Raw genomic sequence first — 13,287 nt, forward strand, 5'->3', positions numbered from 1 at the left:
ACTGTGTAACATCTCTATTTTGGAAAAAGAAAAAGAAGAAAAGAAAATGCGGCTGTAACACATGCCAAATTATGTTACGAACAGTATATTGTGTTTTCACATCAACAAGCTATAAGCGATTGTTTAGAGGAAGTCTTTTCGCAAGCGAAATTACCATTCAGCATGAAGAAATCGCGTTGCGTTAGCTAACAGGCTGTTTCTTCTGGTTTCCAGATGGATTTGAAAACATATATAGAACAAGTGTACCGTGCGGAGATGAGAGCAAAAACAGCAGTCTCAGTGATAGAGACAGCAATTTGGACTACAATTCTGCTCACGAAGTAGATGCCGCTGATGAAGCGAACATCACATTGGGAGCCCCTGAGAGCAAATTTCTAGCTGTTATTGGGCCAGTGAAGCTGAGATGAAGAAAAAAGAAAGAAGACTCTGCCGATGGAGTACCTGTGATGGTCACAAAATGGTACGACAACCGAGGTGGAACACTGGCCAGCACCAGCGATAGTGCTGTGTCCATAGTAGAGTGCAAGAGGTATGACAGGAAAGTAAAAGGAAATCCAGGATGTGCTTCAGCCAGCAATTCGAACTCTGTTTATTCGAAATCCCGCGTAATTCGAAGGTTTTCGGCAGTCCCAACAGTTTCCATGCAAAATTTGCCGGATAATTTGAACAGCCAGCGCGCCCCTCTCCGGATAATACGTAGGTTTAAACCATGGCCTCCGTGATTCGCGAAGAGAAAAATGCGTTGTCAGTCTCTGAGGCCAGTATAGTTGAGTTGCCGGAGTGGCAGCCAGGCGGCACTGTAAATCAATTTTCGGTTTCCGGTGGTTTGTTGTGCCTCAGCGATATGCACGGTCGACTACCAGTCTCAGAGGCTAGCTTTAGTTGGCAAAGCAACAACCAGGTGCCGCTAGGTCACAATTTTTCTGGCTCCGTTTCCGTTGTTTGTCTAGCTCGTGGCAGGCGCTGCTCATAGTGTTTTGATTGTTCGGTGCCGCGATCTGTGTTCTGTTGTGTGTTCTGTGTTCAGGCGCGTTTATACTCCGACATAGACAGCGCCCGCGCGGCACGGCTATGACCGCGGACGTGTCCGGCGGCTTCGGCGCACTCTGACCGCACCGTGGAGCATGTCTCTATTTCACGCCGAGCGCGCCGAAGCCGCCCACCCAGAATGCACTGCGCACGCCTCCCGCGCCACTCCTCCCCTCTACTCCCTTCGCCACTCGCCTCCTCTCCCAGGCGGCGTGTCGAACGAAGAACGTTCTGCGCTCGCGTCGGAGCTCCGCTCCAAGCAGTGCCCCCAATCAAAGGGTGGCAGAAGAGCAAGCGTACCCCCCCCTCCCCTCCCTCCCGTAGCCACAAGTAGCAGTCGCGTCGGAGCGCCTGGCGTAGCGTCGCCGATCTGACGTATCCGACCACAACCGGCTCTCGCCCGCGCGCCGAGAACGTCGGAGTATGTACGCACCTCTAACTACCGCGCCAAGCAGTCGTGCATCGATGACTACTTCAAGTTACCGTTTTTCAGGCAAAATAAAGGTGCAGTGTTGATGCAGCCATGTTTCCTACATTTATTTCTCATTTTTCGTCGATTTTTGATAATTCGAAAACCCGGTTAATTCGATGATTTTTCGCGGTCCGACGGACTTCGAATTAACGAGGTTCTACTGTATAACTCATTTATCAGTGGCGTTGGTTTACCTGGTGAACTGATGGCATTTTACAGGATTTCTCAGAAGTGGTAGTGGTGAAAAAAAAAACAAAACGTTTACACAACTGTGGAGAGATTCAGGCTTTCCATCTTGTGGCAAAAACAGCACCAATGCACATTTTTTCCCAACGCACCTGAGACCACATCTACTTTCGTTGCTTCAGCCAAACAGAGAGCACTGCAAGTCCCTCCAAGAATCCATTCAAATATAAGCGCAGGTGTTCATCATCAAATGTGCCGTGTAAGCTTGCCTTAATGCCCGCAACTAAGAAGGATGCTAAATTTCTTGCACCAAACTACAGTCAAACCCGCATATAACCATATTCAAGCACCATGCAAATATTACTGCTATAACCAGGTTATGCAGAAAAAAAAGAGAAAAGAAGATATGACAAACTTTAGAGTATTTAATGACAGGAAAGCCACTGTAGGGCTCGATCGTTCTAATACCTATAAAAGCTCCTTAAATCGAACTTCAAGGGACCAGAAAAAAAAAGTTCGAATTAGCAAATGATAGTAAAGAAAGCTAACCAGAATCGCTCGCATCATGGTAAAGTTATTTGATGAAAGGCTACACAATGGTTGCTTATGAGATCAGAAAGGCCTTACGGTCATTACTGTTCAAAAGTGGTAAGGGAAGCGCGATAGTACTGGAGCACCACCTGTACTGCGTCACACCCCTCACAAGCGGCAGCATCACGTGTGAGGAGGCTTCACCGTACAAATGGCAAACCATACGTGACGAGTGCGCAGTTTCCGCGCACTGGAAGGACAGGAGAGAGCCACGCGAACAATAACTCTCAGCAGCGAGAGAAAGAAAAAAGAAACGGGGATAGAAAAGACCAACGACCGGCCAATCAACACCCCAAACGGTGTGCAGCAGGGCTCGGTTAGCTGGCTAATATGGGCTGAAGCAAAGCACAGGAAAGAGAAACCGAAACTACCTGGGAGACAGGGCCGCATGTTCATCGTCACGCCTGCTGTTGCACGCACTACAGAGGTGCTCAAACGATCGCTTGACGCGCTGGTCATACATGTACACAGCCTCCCTTCTGGAACCTGTTCAAATTAACTGGTGAAAGACCCGTAGCCCCGAATTAGTGAGCGTATGATGCCACAAACTTACATGGGCATTGCCCACGAGAGTTCCGACAGTTCGAATTATCCGGATTGCCGAATTAATAGAGATTGAATTAACAAGCTTTTACTATATGACAGAACTTGTACAGGTTTCCGTTTCTTTGTCCACACCAGCGACAGCTGCAAATGATCACCTCGTCGATGAGGTCATCATATGTCATAACTGCATCGTCAGCATGCAAGAATTAGACTCGACACGCAGAATTCATCACCGTTCAACGATGACTAAAGCACTGTCATCATTGCACCAGCAGGAGCTTCGCGAGCCTCCGCTTCACTGGCATGCTGAGCAAAGCCAGCTTTCCGGAAGCAATTCTTGACGGGAAATCCGAGGAGCTTGCAGGACCGAGGAAATGGTGACGTCAGACAAGAGAAAAACCACACACCGACTGACAGAGTACGTATGGCGCATGTGGCCAGAGAAGCGACGCAGCAGCGCAGCAGCTCGCCTGCACTCAGGACACGTGCAATTCGTGAAGAGTAGGGGTGGATGGGGCAGCAGACACTCTCTCACTTACAGGCTGACGTGCAGAACGCAAAAATCAAACAAACACGTTTTCTGCGAGCAGCGCATCCTCAGAGAAGTTAATAGTTGACTGCTCCACTGAGGCTTCCTACTTCTTTCTCTGTTTTGGCCCCTTGGCCAAAAACCCACAAAAACCCACTCCACCCTCTAAAAACCACACATTATAAGCTGACCTTAATTTAAGGATTAAAACAAAACAACAATTTCACAGTAATAACAAGTGTAGTTTAATGACAGAAAACTGAAATGCTAGAACTGATTTCGATTCACTGAAGCCTTTGTACATCACATCCACATGTCAACAGCCATTAACTGCAGTTGCTGACAGATTTTTCGAACTTAGTGGGACCTGAAAAATGGTCCTAATAACTGGAGTCTAAAAAATCCATGAAATTAAAAAAAATCACTTTGCTGTGAAAAACTGGCTTCAAAAATCGCAGGCAGTATGGTACTGTGTCACCTGACCTCCGTAGGCAGTGCTTTTGCGATTGCAGTTAACTTTGAACAACAAAACTAAAAACTACTAAGTACAGCTCAAAGAAATTTTCTATACTGAACGAAATTTACATTTGCCATGAATGTGATAAATATGCATGTGTTTTCTAAATTACCATATTTACACGATTTTAAGTCGACCTATCTTTTTTTTTTAACTTTGAAAATCCAAAGTTGGGGGTCGACTTACAATAGAAACCCAAGCAGGGCACCACCAATAAAGGTGACACAAACGAGATATCGGGGATGCTACAGCGTGGTTGCTGTTTTGTTTGCTGTACTGCTCTACTCAGTAGCAACCAGCTGTTCTGTGTGCTTGTTCGAAAGATTAAAATTTTTTTTTTTAACTTAAATGCACACTCAGCGCTCATGGGAGTGTTAATAGTTGATGGAAGGGCCACAGTTCCAAACCTGGAGGCACCACCGTTCGGAACGGCATAGCTTCCGGGGAGAGTCTGCAGCTGATAGAAGAGCCAATACCTTTCACACGTAGTTTCTCTTTGGCTCTGACGCATGTGACTTGCTGGCCACGTTTTACCCGTTTTTACTGTCGTGCTTCGTCAACTGTCATTAGTGCTCTGGTTCCAGTAAGCGCTCGGCGCTCGTTCATGGCTACATTCAAGATGGCTGTTACTCTTTGTGCCAAAGAAACGAACTGCGCGCCGGGCCCCAGCAAGTTCAATGTTTCGGGATGAGTGATGCAGGTGTAGTGGCTGCATCAAGACAATTTTCGGCTGTTCCACGCACAGTTGTGGTGCACTGTTTCGCGGGAGGACGACGTGCTCAGTTGTTAGCAAAGTGTGGGATTTCGCTGAACGACGACGTTAGAACGATGTGCTGTGGGATCGCAGCAGCGATGATGGCAGCACATGTGAGGTCAATGGTGCAAGTGTGAACAAGTAGTCTGGTGACATACATTTTCATCTTGGAATGTGCCCACGGGCACGCCCCTTTTTTTTTTCCCCCCGACATGAGATATGGGGGGGAGGGTCGGTTTACACTCGAGTCAAGTTACGATCGTGTAAATATCGGAAGTTTAGTCAACTTTTTATCTGTTAGGAGAAGTTAAGTGACGCTCGAGTCGTGGCACATACAGCAAACACGAGAGAATGTTAATCGTTCCCTGGGGACTCTCCCCTCATCCTACGTCCATGGGCTGCGGCCATTGACCCGCAGGTCCTCCACACAGGGGCTTAAAAAGGCAAGCTGCGCTCGCCCGTAGTCACACCGTGAAGAAGGGGCCGAGCCGGTCCCGAAACGTCGTGTTTTTTCCTGTATTTTACTTGGTTGGCGTCACTTAACTTCTCCTAACATTAAATTTCCCAACCAGACAGACTTCTGTCGAATGTTTTCTTTTGAACTTTTTATCTTTTTCAACAAGGCTCTGAGCAATCTTTCATCAAAAAACTACTACTGTACCTCTTACCTCAGCATTGCTGCCATGCTTCTGGCTAGTTTGGTGCAACATGGCAACGCTTGGGTAATCATAATAAATGCTCACCTTCAGCACTGCTATCAAAAAAACTGCTACTGCACCTCTTACCTCAGCATTGCTGCCATACTTCTGGCTAGTTTGGTGCAGCATTGCAATGCTTGGGTAATCATAACACATGCTCATCCGCCAAACAACTTGCAAATAACCCCCACTCCCTATATTCATGTGTTTACTAGCACCTCGTCACATTCTGCCATCTTCATCCCCATTCTGCAGCTATTGTTGCCTCCTCCCCCAACTTACTTTTCCCTTCACCTGTTAAAACCATCTTCATTAAAGACCAACCAACCCATCAGCTTGTGCTGGTGTACAATATAGAAGGCATCGGTACAGAAAAGAATACTGAATTAACCCATCCAACACTAGGCAACTACATTGTGTAACAATCCCACAATGCTAACTGTTGCAATGTACACTGAGCTCATTTTTCCAGCTTGTTATCCCAAACAAGTGAAGTTTTCAACCAAAAGCATTATCGAGAAGAAAAGACTGCTTAAAAACACTTGTACCTGTAATCACAGTTAATTTCTTGTACTAAAGTATACCTCACCTGTTGTTCCAGATGCTCTTGAATAGATCAAGAGACTCCCTCAACCGGTTCTGATTGGGATCCTCTCGAAGCACCATATTATAGCTGCTGCAAGCGGTTACGAAGATGATGGCTGTCACGTCATTGAAACACTGGATCCACTTGCGCCTTTCATCTCTTTGTCCACCCACGTCGAACATGCTGCAATAAAGTGCAGATCACATTGCTACAACTGACATTTTTTCCTGTTGGAGCTAATGGATCACTTGAAGACTTTTAACACTACAGACATTTAGTGCTCAACCCTATGTGTAGACTGACAGAGCACAAAAGTCATCGCAAAATTAGAAAAAGAGATACATACAAAACTACAATACAAAGATACAATGGACTTTTAAAATGTACACCCGCCTGTCCTCTACCTATGTTTTCTGACCATCTTCACAGGAAAGAAGGTCTTCGAAGAACCATGACACAAGCAATCAATAATATTCAAAATGGGTCTATGGCACATATTGAACCTAATAACAAGGAGCAGCCAATAAATTACAAAATCACAAAAATATTGCGATAAAAAATCACACCCCACAAAATATTGGTAAACACCTCAGCCCCCACGCCCCATAACCTCCCCAACCTTTTTTTCTGGGTCATGTATTTGACCCGCATAAAATTATATACAGCAGCATCTCAAAAAGTGATGTAATGCAGTGGCTTTAAATTAATGCCATTTCTACAAAATGAAAAATTGCAACTTAACTCACTGATTGTTGGCTCATAACTGCAAGAGCAGTAGCTATCACCCTTTCATTAAATATGCTATCCAGTGCATACTTCTGTCAATTACTAAATAGTTACCAAACAAAAGTTGTCATCAATACCATCATGCCCAAAGAGGATTTAGTGAAGATAAAATCCATGTCCATTCACAGTCAAAAAACCTCGGCACTGTTTTGGCATCAATAATCATCATTACTTAATATTTATACACAAGTGAATTAAATGTTCAAATGCAAGTGACGAGTTCCTCAGCTAGAAAGTTCCATTAAATTTGAAGGTGACCATGGCCGTCACAAAAAAAAAAAATTCAGTTTAGTTTAATGAGGTTCACGTCCCAAAGCGACTCAAGCTATGAGGAATGCCATAGTGAAGGGCTACGGAAATTTCGACCACCTAGGGTTCTTTTACGTGTACTGACATCGCACAGTACACGGGCCTCTAGAATTTTGGCTCCATCGAAATTCATCTGCCACTGCCGGGGTCGAACCCGCGTCTTTAGACCCGCCGGAGATGATAAAAAAAAAAGCGAAAACGTGTTATGAAGGTCAATCATTGTTTTACGTCTCATCGAAAAATTCTTGACATGTGCTTCAGCTCAGTTTTTGCATATTACAAGATGTGCTCAAGCAAGTCTCCTTCTGAAGCGATGCACAACTGGCACCTCTTCAACACATCTGCCGCTGCGCTTCTGATGACATCTTCAGGAATTTCACTGCAAACATGGGCAATTTTCGCTTTCAGTGCATCTGGCGTGGTTGTCTAGGTTCGATGTACCCGATCTTTCATGGGGATGGGGTCATGTCCGGTGACCTTGCAGGCCATAACACTGGTCCACGCCGCTCGAGCCATTGCTTCTGGAAGACGCCATTCAGCCAGCTTCGAGCTGCAGTAGTGCTATGGGGAGGCGCACCATTATGCTGGAACCATGTGTCCCAAAGATGCTTCAGGGGAAGGTGACTGCAGAAATTATCGACTGGACCATCCAGATCTCGTCTATGTAGCGCTGCCCGTTACACGTGTCGTCGAAGAAGATGGGACCAATAATCCTGCCATCGAAAATTCCGCACCAGACATTAAAGGACCACTGATACTGATGCTGCGATCGGACCAGCCAGTGCGGGTTCTCTCCGCTCTAGTAATGGGCGTTGTTGTGACTGACTTCAGCGTTTCTAGAACAGCTTGCCTCATCAGTCCAGGGCATGCAATTAAAGAAGCATGGCTCATCGTCACAGTTTATCAGGACCCAGTTGCCGAAGTCAAGACGGCTTTGGAAATTGTTCACTTCTAACTTTTGGTGGAGTTAAAGATGGTACGGGTGAAGTTTTGCCTTCTTCATGATTCTCCAGGCAAATGACTTCGTTACCATTGCGTCAGCACTTACGTCATGAACGCTTGCGTGAGGGTTCATAGCCATGAATGCCAAGATGTCCGTCTCCACTTCTTCATTTATAGCCGAAGTTCTGTGCCTCGTTCTCTTGAGAGTCCCTGTCTGCCTTGGCGTCTGGTAGGTCTTCATTACTATGGATGCAGTTAGCTTCCCTCCACAGCCTCAAGACAACTGGCTTTCCCATCCATTCATGCTGTCATATACCCTCGCCATCAATCGTGCATGCGAGCCGCTGCTGCCCGCAGACGAAGCGAAGTTGGTGAGGTCAGGTGACGTGGTGCTCTGCCCGCAGTCAGAATCATTGATTTCGTCTGTCATGTGAATCAGCCTTTACACACGCTTGCACATTCAATGTAATTTCAGCTGTTTGGTGAGGGCATGGCACAGATGCCATGTCTAGCACGTTTATGTGGCAGTCTCAATGCTGGTCACTAAAATAAGCATGGCCGCAGAGCCACCTGCTTATTTTTTGCTACACAGCGTGCCAAGCACCTTGCACTACTTGCACGAAAAAAGAATGCGCCAGGAGGCTAGCGCAGAAGAACTAGAGCAGCACAATGTCTAATTGAGTGCCTATATGCAGGTGGTGTTAGCTGTACTGACAAAATGAGTGCGGAAGTGCTCCACCGCCTGAACTGATATGGAAAATGCAGCCAAATCGAGGAGGCCTATGCATTTCTTTCTACTTTATTTTTCTTTTCTCCTCTCTTCTTTCATCTGTTTATTTGGTATTTCACATGAAAACACTTTTAAAAAGGTTTTTAAGCAAGCTAAGCTGGCAGAAGGCCAGCATGGCGCATGAAGCCGCATGGCGAGTGGATGTCGTGCACCCTGCACGCAGTGGCGTTTTCTATCCACATGCTGGCAACAGCATCCCAATAATTCCCACAGCTGACGTATAGCCGAAGCATACTGTCGCATCACCTAAAATACTTTTAACACCGTTGCTGCAACTAACTGTTCATCAAAGTTAAATGTCAAAGGGCCCTTTGATGCCTGCTTGTTGGTCATAAGAAAAGCACTGAAAATGCTTTTCAGTGCACATTACGCACTGCTTTTTAGTGCACGTTACAAACTATGTTGTCATGCTTTTTAAAAGGTGTAACAAGAGTAGACCATAAAAGTACTACATTTATTCTGTGGAGTTTGCTTCATATAAAACTCCTTCCAGAGTTTCCCTTGGCTTGTGTCTACAGCAGTGACAACCTGCCGACTAAGGTCATGGCTAATTGCTGTTGCCCAAGGTAATCATGCCCTTGCCATTGCCATGAGGCTATGTCTGCAGCCAGATGGGGAATATGACACTCATGGTACAAGAATGACTGGTCTACCAACACCATAAAAAAAAAATTGTAAAAGAAGAGCTAACTTAGTGTTATCCAAGGGCAATGCATCATGTAGGTAGTGTAAATTTGGATGTGATGCACACGAGAAATTCTACCTGCTGAATGTGCCAACTTTCGGCCCCTTTTCAGGTAGTCATCATTCCACAGTGCTAACATCTCAATCTCTGCAGAGAGAACACACACTACATAATGCAAAACTTCATAAGAAAGCTGATACGATCTGTGATTTTTATGCAGTGAATAAACCACCAGGCTTGCACAAATCTTGGAACTATCACCTTGAATGCTCAATCCAGGCCACGGTGGCAGTGTTTCAATGGAGGCGGAATACAAAATTGCCCTTGGTCTATGTGATATCAGTGCACATTAAAAATCCTCAGGTGCTCTATTTGTACCAAACTCTGTTACATGACTGTTCTATGCATATTTGACTCAGTTTTCAAAAAGGTACTATTCACAAACCCCAACAGATTTCTATATACTACATGCATGCCCTAAAATATTACACAAAATTTGCAAAAAAAACTTACTGGAAGTTGACCTTGTCTACTTGAAATTTTGTCTCAAAAATTCCTGAGGTTAACACTCGGCACCGCAAAATGTCCTATACAGAAGAGGGAGAGAGAAAGAAAGGGTTAGCAAATGGACAACTACTGCATTTACTCGCATAATGATGGCACTTTTTTTTTTAAATTGACGCAAATTTAGGGATGCGATCATTATGCGGGGTAAATTTCCCACAAAAAATTTTTGACCGCCGAAAACGCAAAAAAAAAGCAGGTCAGGCCACAAAGCACATCGCTGACTTGCAAAATGGCGAACGTGCGTTTTCACCAAGTCTCATGAGCAGACTCATGACTGCACGTCAACCAACAGGCGGCAGAGCTGCCGCTGTAACTGTGCGCGACATCAAAACAAAACGGCGGCTGACAGAGCAAAGGTGGTCATCTGCATGTGTCATCTGGCAAGCACGATCACTGTTAGCTAGACTTTGCACACGACAAATCTCAGCGGCAAGTTCGGGGTGCGATCATCATGTGGGGATTAAAAAAAAAATTTAATTTTGATGACAAAATTCAGAGGTATGATCATTACGCAAGAAAATAGGGTACATTCGCAAAAAATCTTACCTGTTCATTTGGAGTATAGTCTGGCTGCTTAATTGTTGCCACTCTGTCCAGAAAACTGCAGAAAAATTGCAACGCCTTTAAATTAAACCCAGCAATGCCACCCAAATTTCCCATGACACTGCCAGAATGAGTAACGGTTAATACATGTCTTTTCTGCACTCGCCACAAACATTAGTTAAACAAGTTCAACAAATTAATGTCAAATTCCATTATGCAAAATAGCCACAAAGCTTGGTTTTCGTTAGTCTCACATCAGACTTCATGACAACACTAACTTTGACAGAAAAGAAAAATGGTGCAATGCAAGACAAGAATACATTAGCCTTTTTAAATGTCTGAAGAGAACTTAACTGTCAACATACTTTATACTCATTACTAATACCTTACTCTTACATGGTCCACAACACAACTGTACAGTAAGCAACCCTAACACGACAGATCATGAGATATTAAAAGATTCCAGACATTTTCAAATAACTGTGCACAAAGTCTGCATTTGATAATGCTAGTGAAACACAGTACTCTTCCGAGTGCGGCGAGATGGGGGTGGGGGGAATGTCACAAACACAGGGCTGTTGGGAGGCATCGCGTAAAGCACAGGGATTGCACACATTGGTCAAAATTAACTGGAGCCCTTCACTACAGTGTCCCTCATAGCCCGAGTCGCTTTGGGATGTTAAACCCCATAAACCGTAAACATTGTTGCCAGCAGAAAATCGTGTATATACAACAATGCTAGTCAACACCCGAAAGGTTGATGCAGGAATAATTACTTCACCAGAACTATCTTGATGCCAGTGCCGTAGACCAAAAAAAGCTTGAAAGGGCAATCGCAGCATTATTAATTAGCACAAAGCAGCAAGCAAGAGCACCTGGAGAAAACCCAGCCGTCACTGTCTTGTCAAATGAAGGAAATGTTTGATCATTACCACCAGTGTCCCAACCTTGCGAAACACAATGCCAAGTTCAATCCTGGAAGTGCAAGCAGTTGTGCTCTCCCACCATATCACTACAAAAGATGGCAACATAAGTTTAGTTCCAGAGGCCCCCTCCCCCTTCATTCAACGCTTTGACACGCCATTTTTTTTTTTTCATCAGAAAGGAAAATTTTTCCACCTAAATAGTATATTCAGGCCTTAAGAAAGAGACTTATTAGTGTTCCAAGGCAAGATACTAGCGATTGATTTTTTTGCAGGGATGTGCAATATTTCATACAAGTGTCATAATTGATGAAAATAGCAACTTTAAACACCCTAATGATTATGGAAATAACTTCTATTTCAAAACTGTACATTAAATTGTGACAAAAAAAGAAAATGATGTTACTACTGGGGGAAAATGAGTCTCCACAAAATTAGCGGACGACGTGCTGCCCCGCTCACTGTTTTGCGAAATATTAAATACTGCGTTTGATAGAAGGCACAAAAAAAAAGAAAGCTTATTTCTGAGATAAAGGATGAAAAATTCACCTGAAACAGAGAAATCACTGCTAGGTGCAGCCAACTCAGAAAAAGCTGTGAGTTCGCTTTATACACAACTGTGTCCATAGTGTGTCAAAGGATTAAGAAAGCAGTTCCTAAAATGGCCTCTGTAACAGACAGTTACTTCAGACAACTGACTGCTCCTCAACAATTAGTTTGGTTAATCACAGAAAGACAAAGCAACCAATAAATACTCCTGCCACGTGGGCAATCTTAATTCCCATTGAGTCAATGGCCATCGGAATTCTTTAGGTCCATCAAGATGCGCCACTGCCACAAAGCGAATTTCAATGATTATTGAGTAACGAGTAGTCAGCTTGCAATCTGACAGATGGTGCTAGAAGGAGTAACATGTAAAAACACAAAATGAAGCAGTAAACCACAAGGCGTATATTGAAGCAAGACTTGTTCTTAATTGAAAGTTACTTGGGAAAAACTATTCAAAGACCCCACAGTTTGGCATATAATCCACAAGCAGCTATAGTGGAGTGATGACTGGTGACAATGTGCACTTTGTTTCAGAAGCATTAATTTTTCGCAGGCGAAGCGGCCATAGACCTGTAACCGTCCAGGCATTCTTGTCGTGTTCATAGCTACTATCATAGCAGTGCTTGTGGCACACTCTCCTTGATTGTCGCAGAGGTGAAAACAAGCGAAATGCAGGACACAGCGTACAATGGAAGCGGCATTTGCTTGTTTACATCCGACAGTCTGAGGAGCTGTCATTTTCACTACTGAATGAAAACTAGAAAGTGAACAAGTTAATAGAGTTTGAAATTTCATCATTAAACCAAACTAGTTTTCTGTGAACTAGTGAACTGTGATGCTAACGTTTGCCACACCACCACTAGCCACCAGTGTCGTGAGGCAAAGCCTGCCGCCTGCCATCTGAGTGGGCACAGTTTGGCTCTCAGCAGTTCAATACATCTGTTTTATAGGAAACTGCTTTTTATTTTATAAAGAAATGCATGTGTTTGTTGCAAATATTTAGAAAAAAAATTTGATCAAGTCAGTAATTCGTAATATCCATGGATGTTATAACAAGGTATAACTCTATATTGCTTGAAAATGCTTGAAAAAGCTCTACAATGCTTCGATCTTACAAGAAACTATTTTGGAAGATGTTTCGGACAATTTAGGGACAAAAATTATTGTGGGACCATAAAAAGAACGAAAAATGAAGTGTCCCTGCCTGCGCACGATTAAGGGACAGTCGGAAGTCATCCACAGCTTTCGCGAACAAGTTTGGGCTATCACAAAGCATAAATCCAAT

General features: G+C 44.2%; 1 protein-coding gene across 2 annotated transcripts in view; it reads right to left on the reverse strand.

Moving 5' to 3' along the window:
- The window catches only part of Galphas (G protein alpha s subunit), an 83,389-nt gene that overhangs the window by 35,643 nt on the left and 34,459 nt on the right, over positions 1-13,287 (reverse strand). For both annotated transcript variants that reach the window (XM_089580120.1, XM_089580119.1), the window contains exons 6-8: positions 10,534-10,588; positions 9,934-10,007; positions 5,912-6,091 (exon numbers count right to left, since the gene is read on the reverse strand). In XM_089580120.1, the coding sequence (XP_089436246.1) occupies positions 5,912-6,091; positions 9,934-10,007; positions 10,534-10,588 (309 nt within the window). The remainder of the gene's footprint in view (positions 1-5,911; positions 6,092-9,933; positions 10,008-10,533; positions 10,589-13,287) is intronic.

This window comes from Amblyomma mixtum, chromosome 3 (genome assembly GCF_055824585.1).
Source record: "Amblyomma mixtum isolate Tamu chromosome 3, ASM5582458v1, whole genome shotgun sequence".
In the NCBI taxonomy this organism is placed as follows: domain Eukaryota; kingdom Metazoa; phylum Arthropoda; class Arachnida; order Ixodida; family Ixodidae; genus Amblyomma; species Amblyomma mixtum.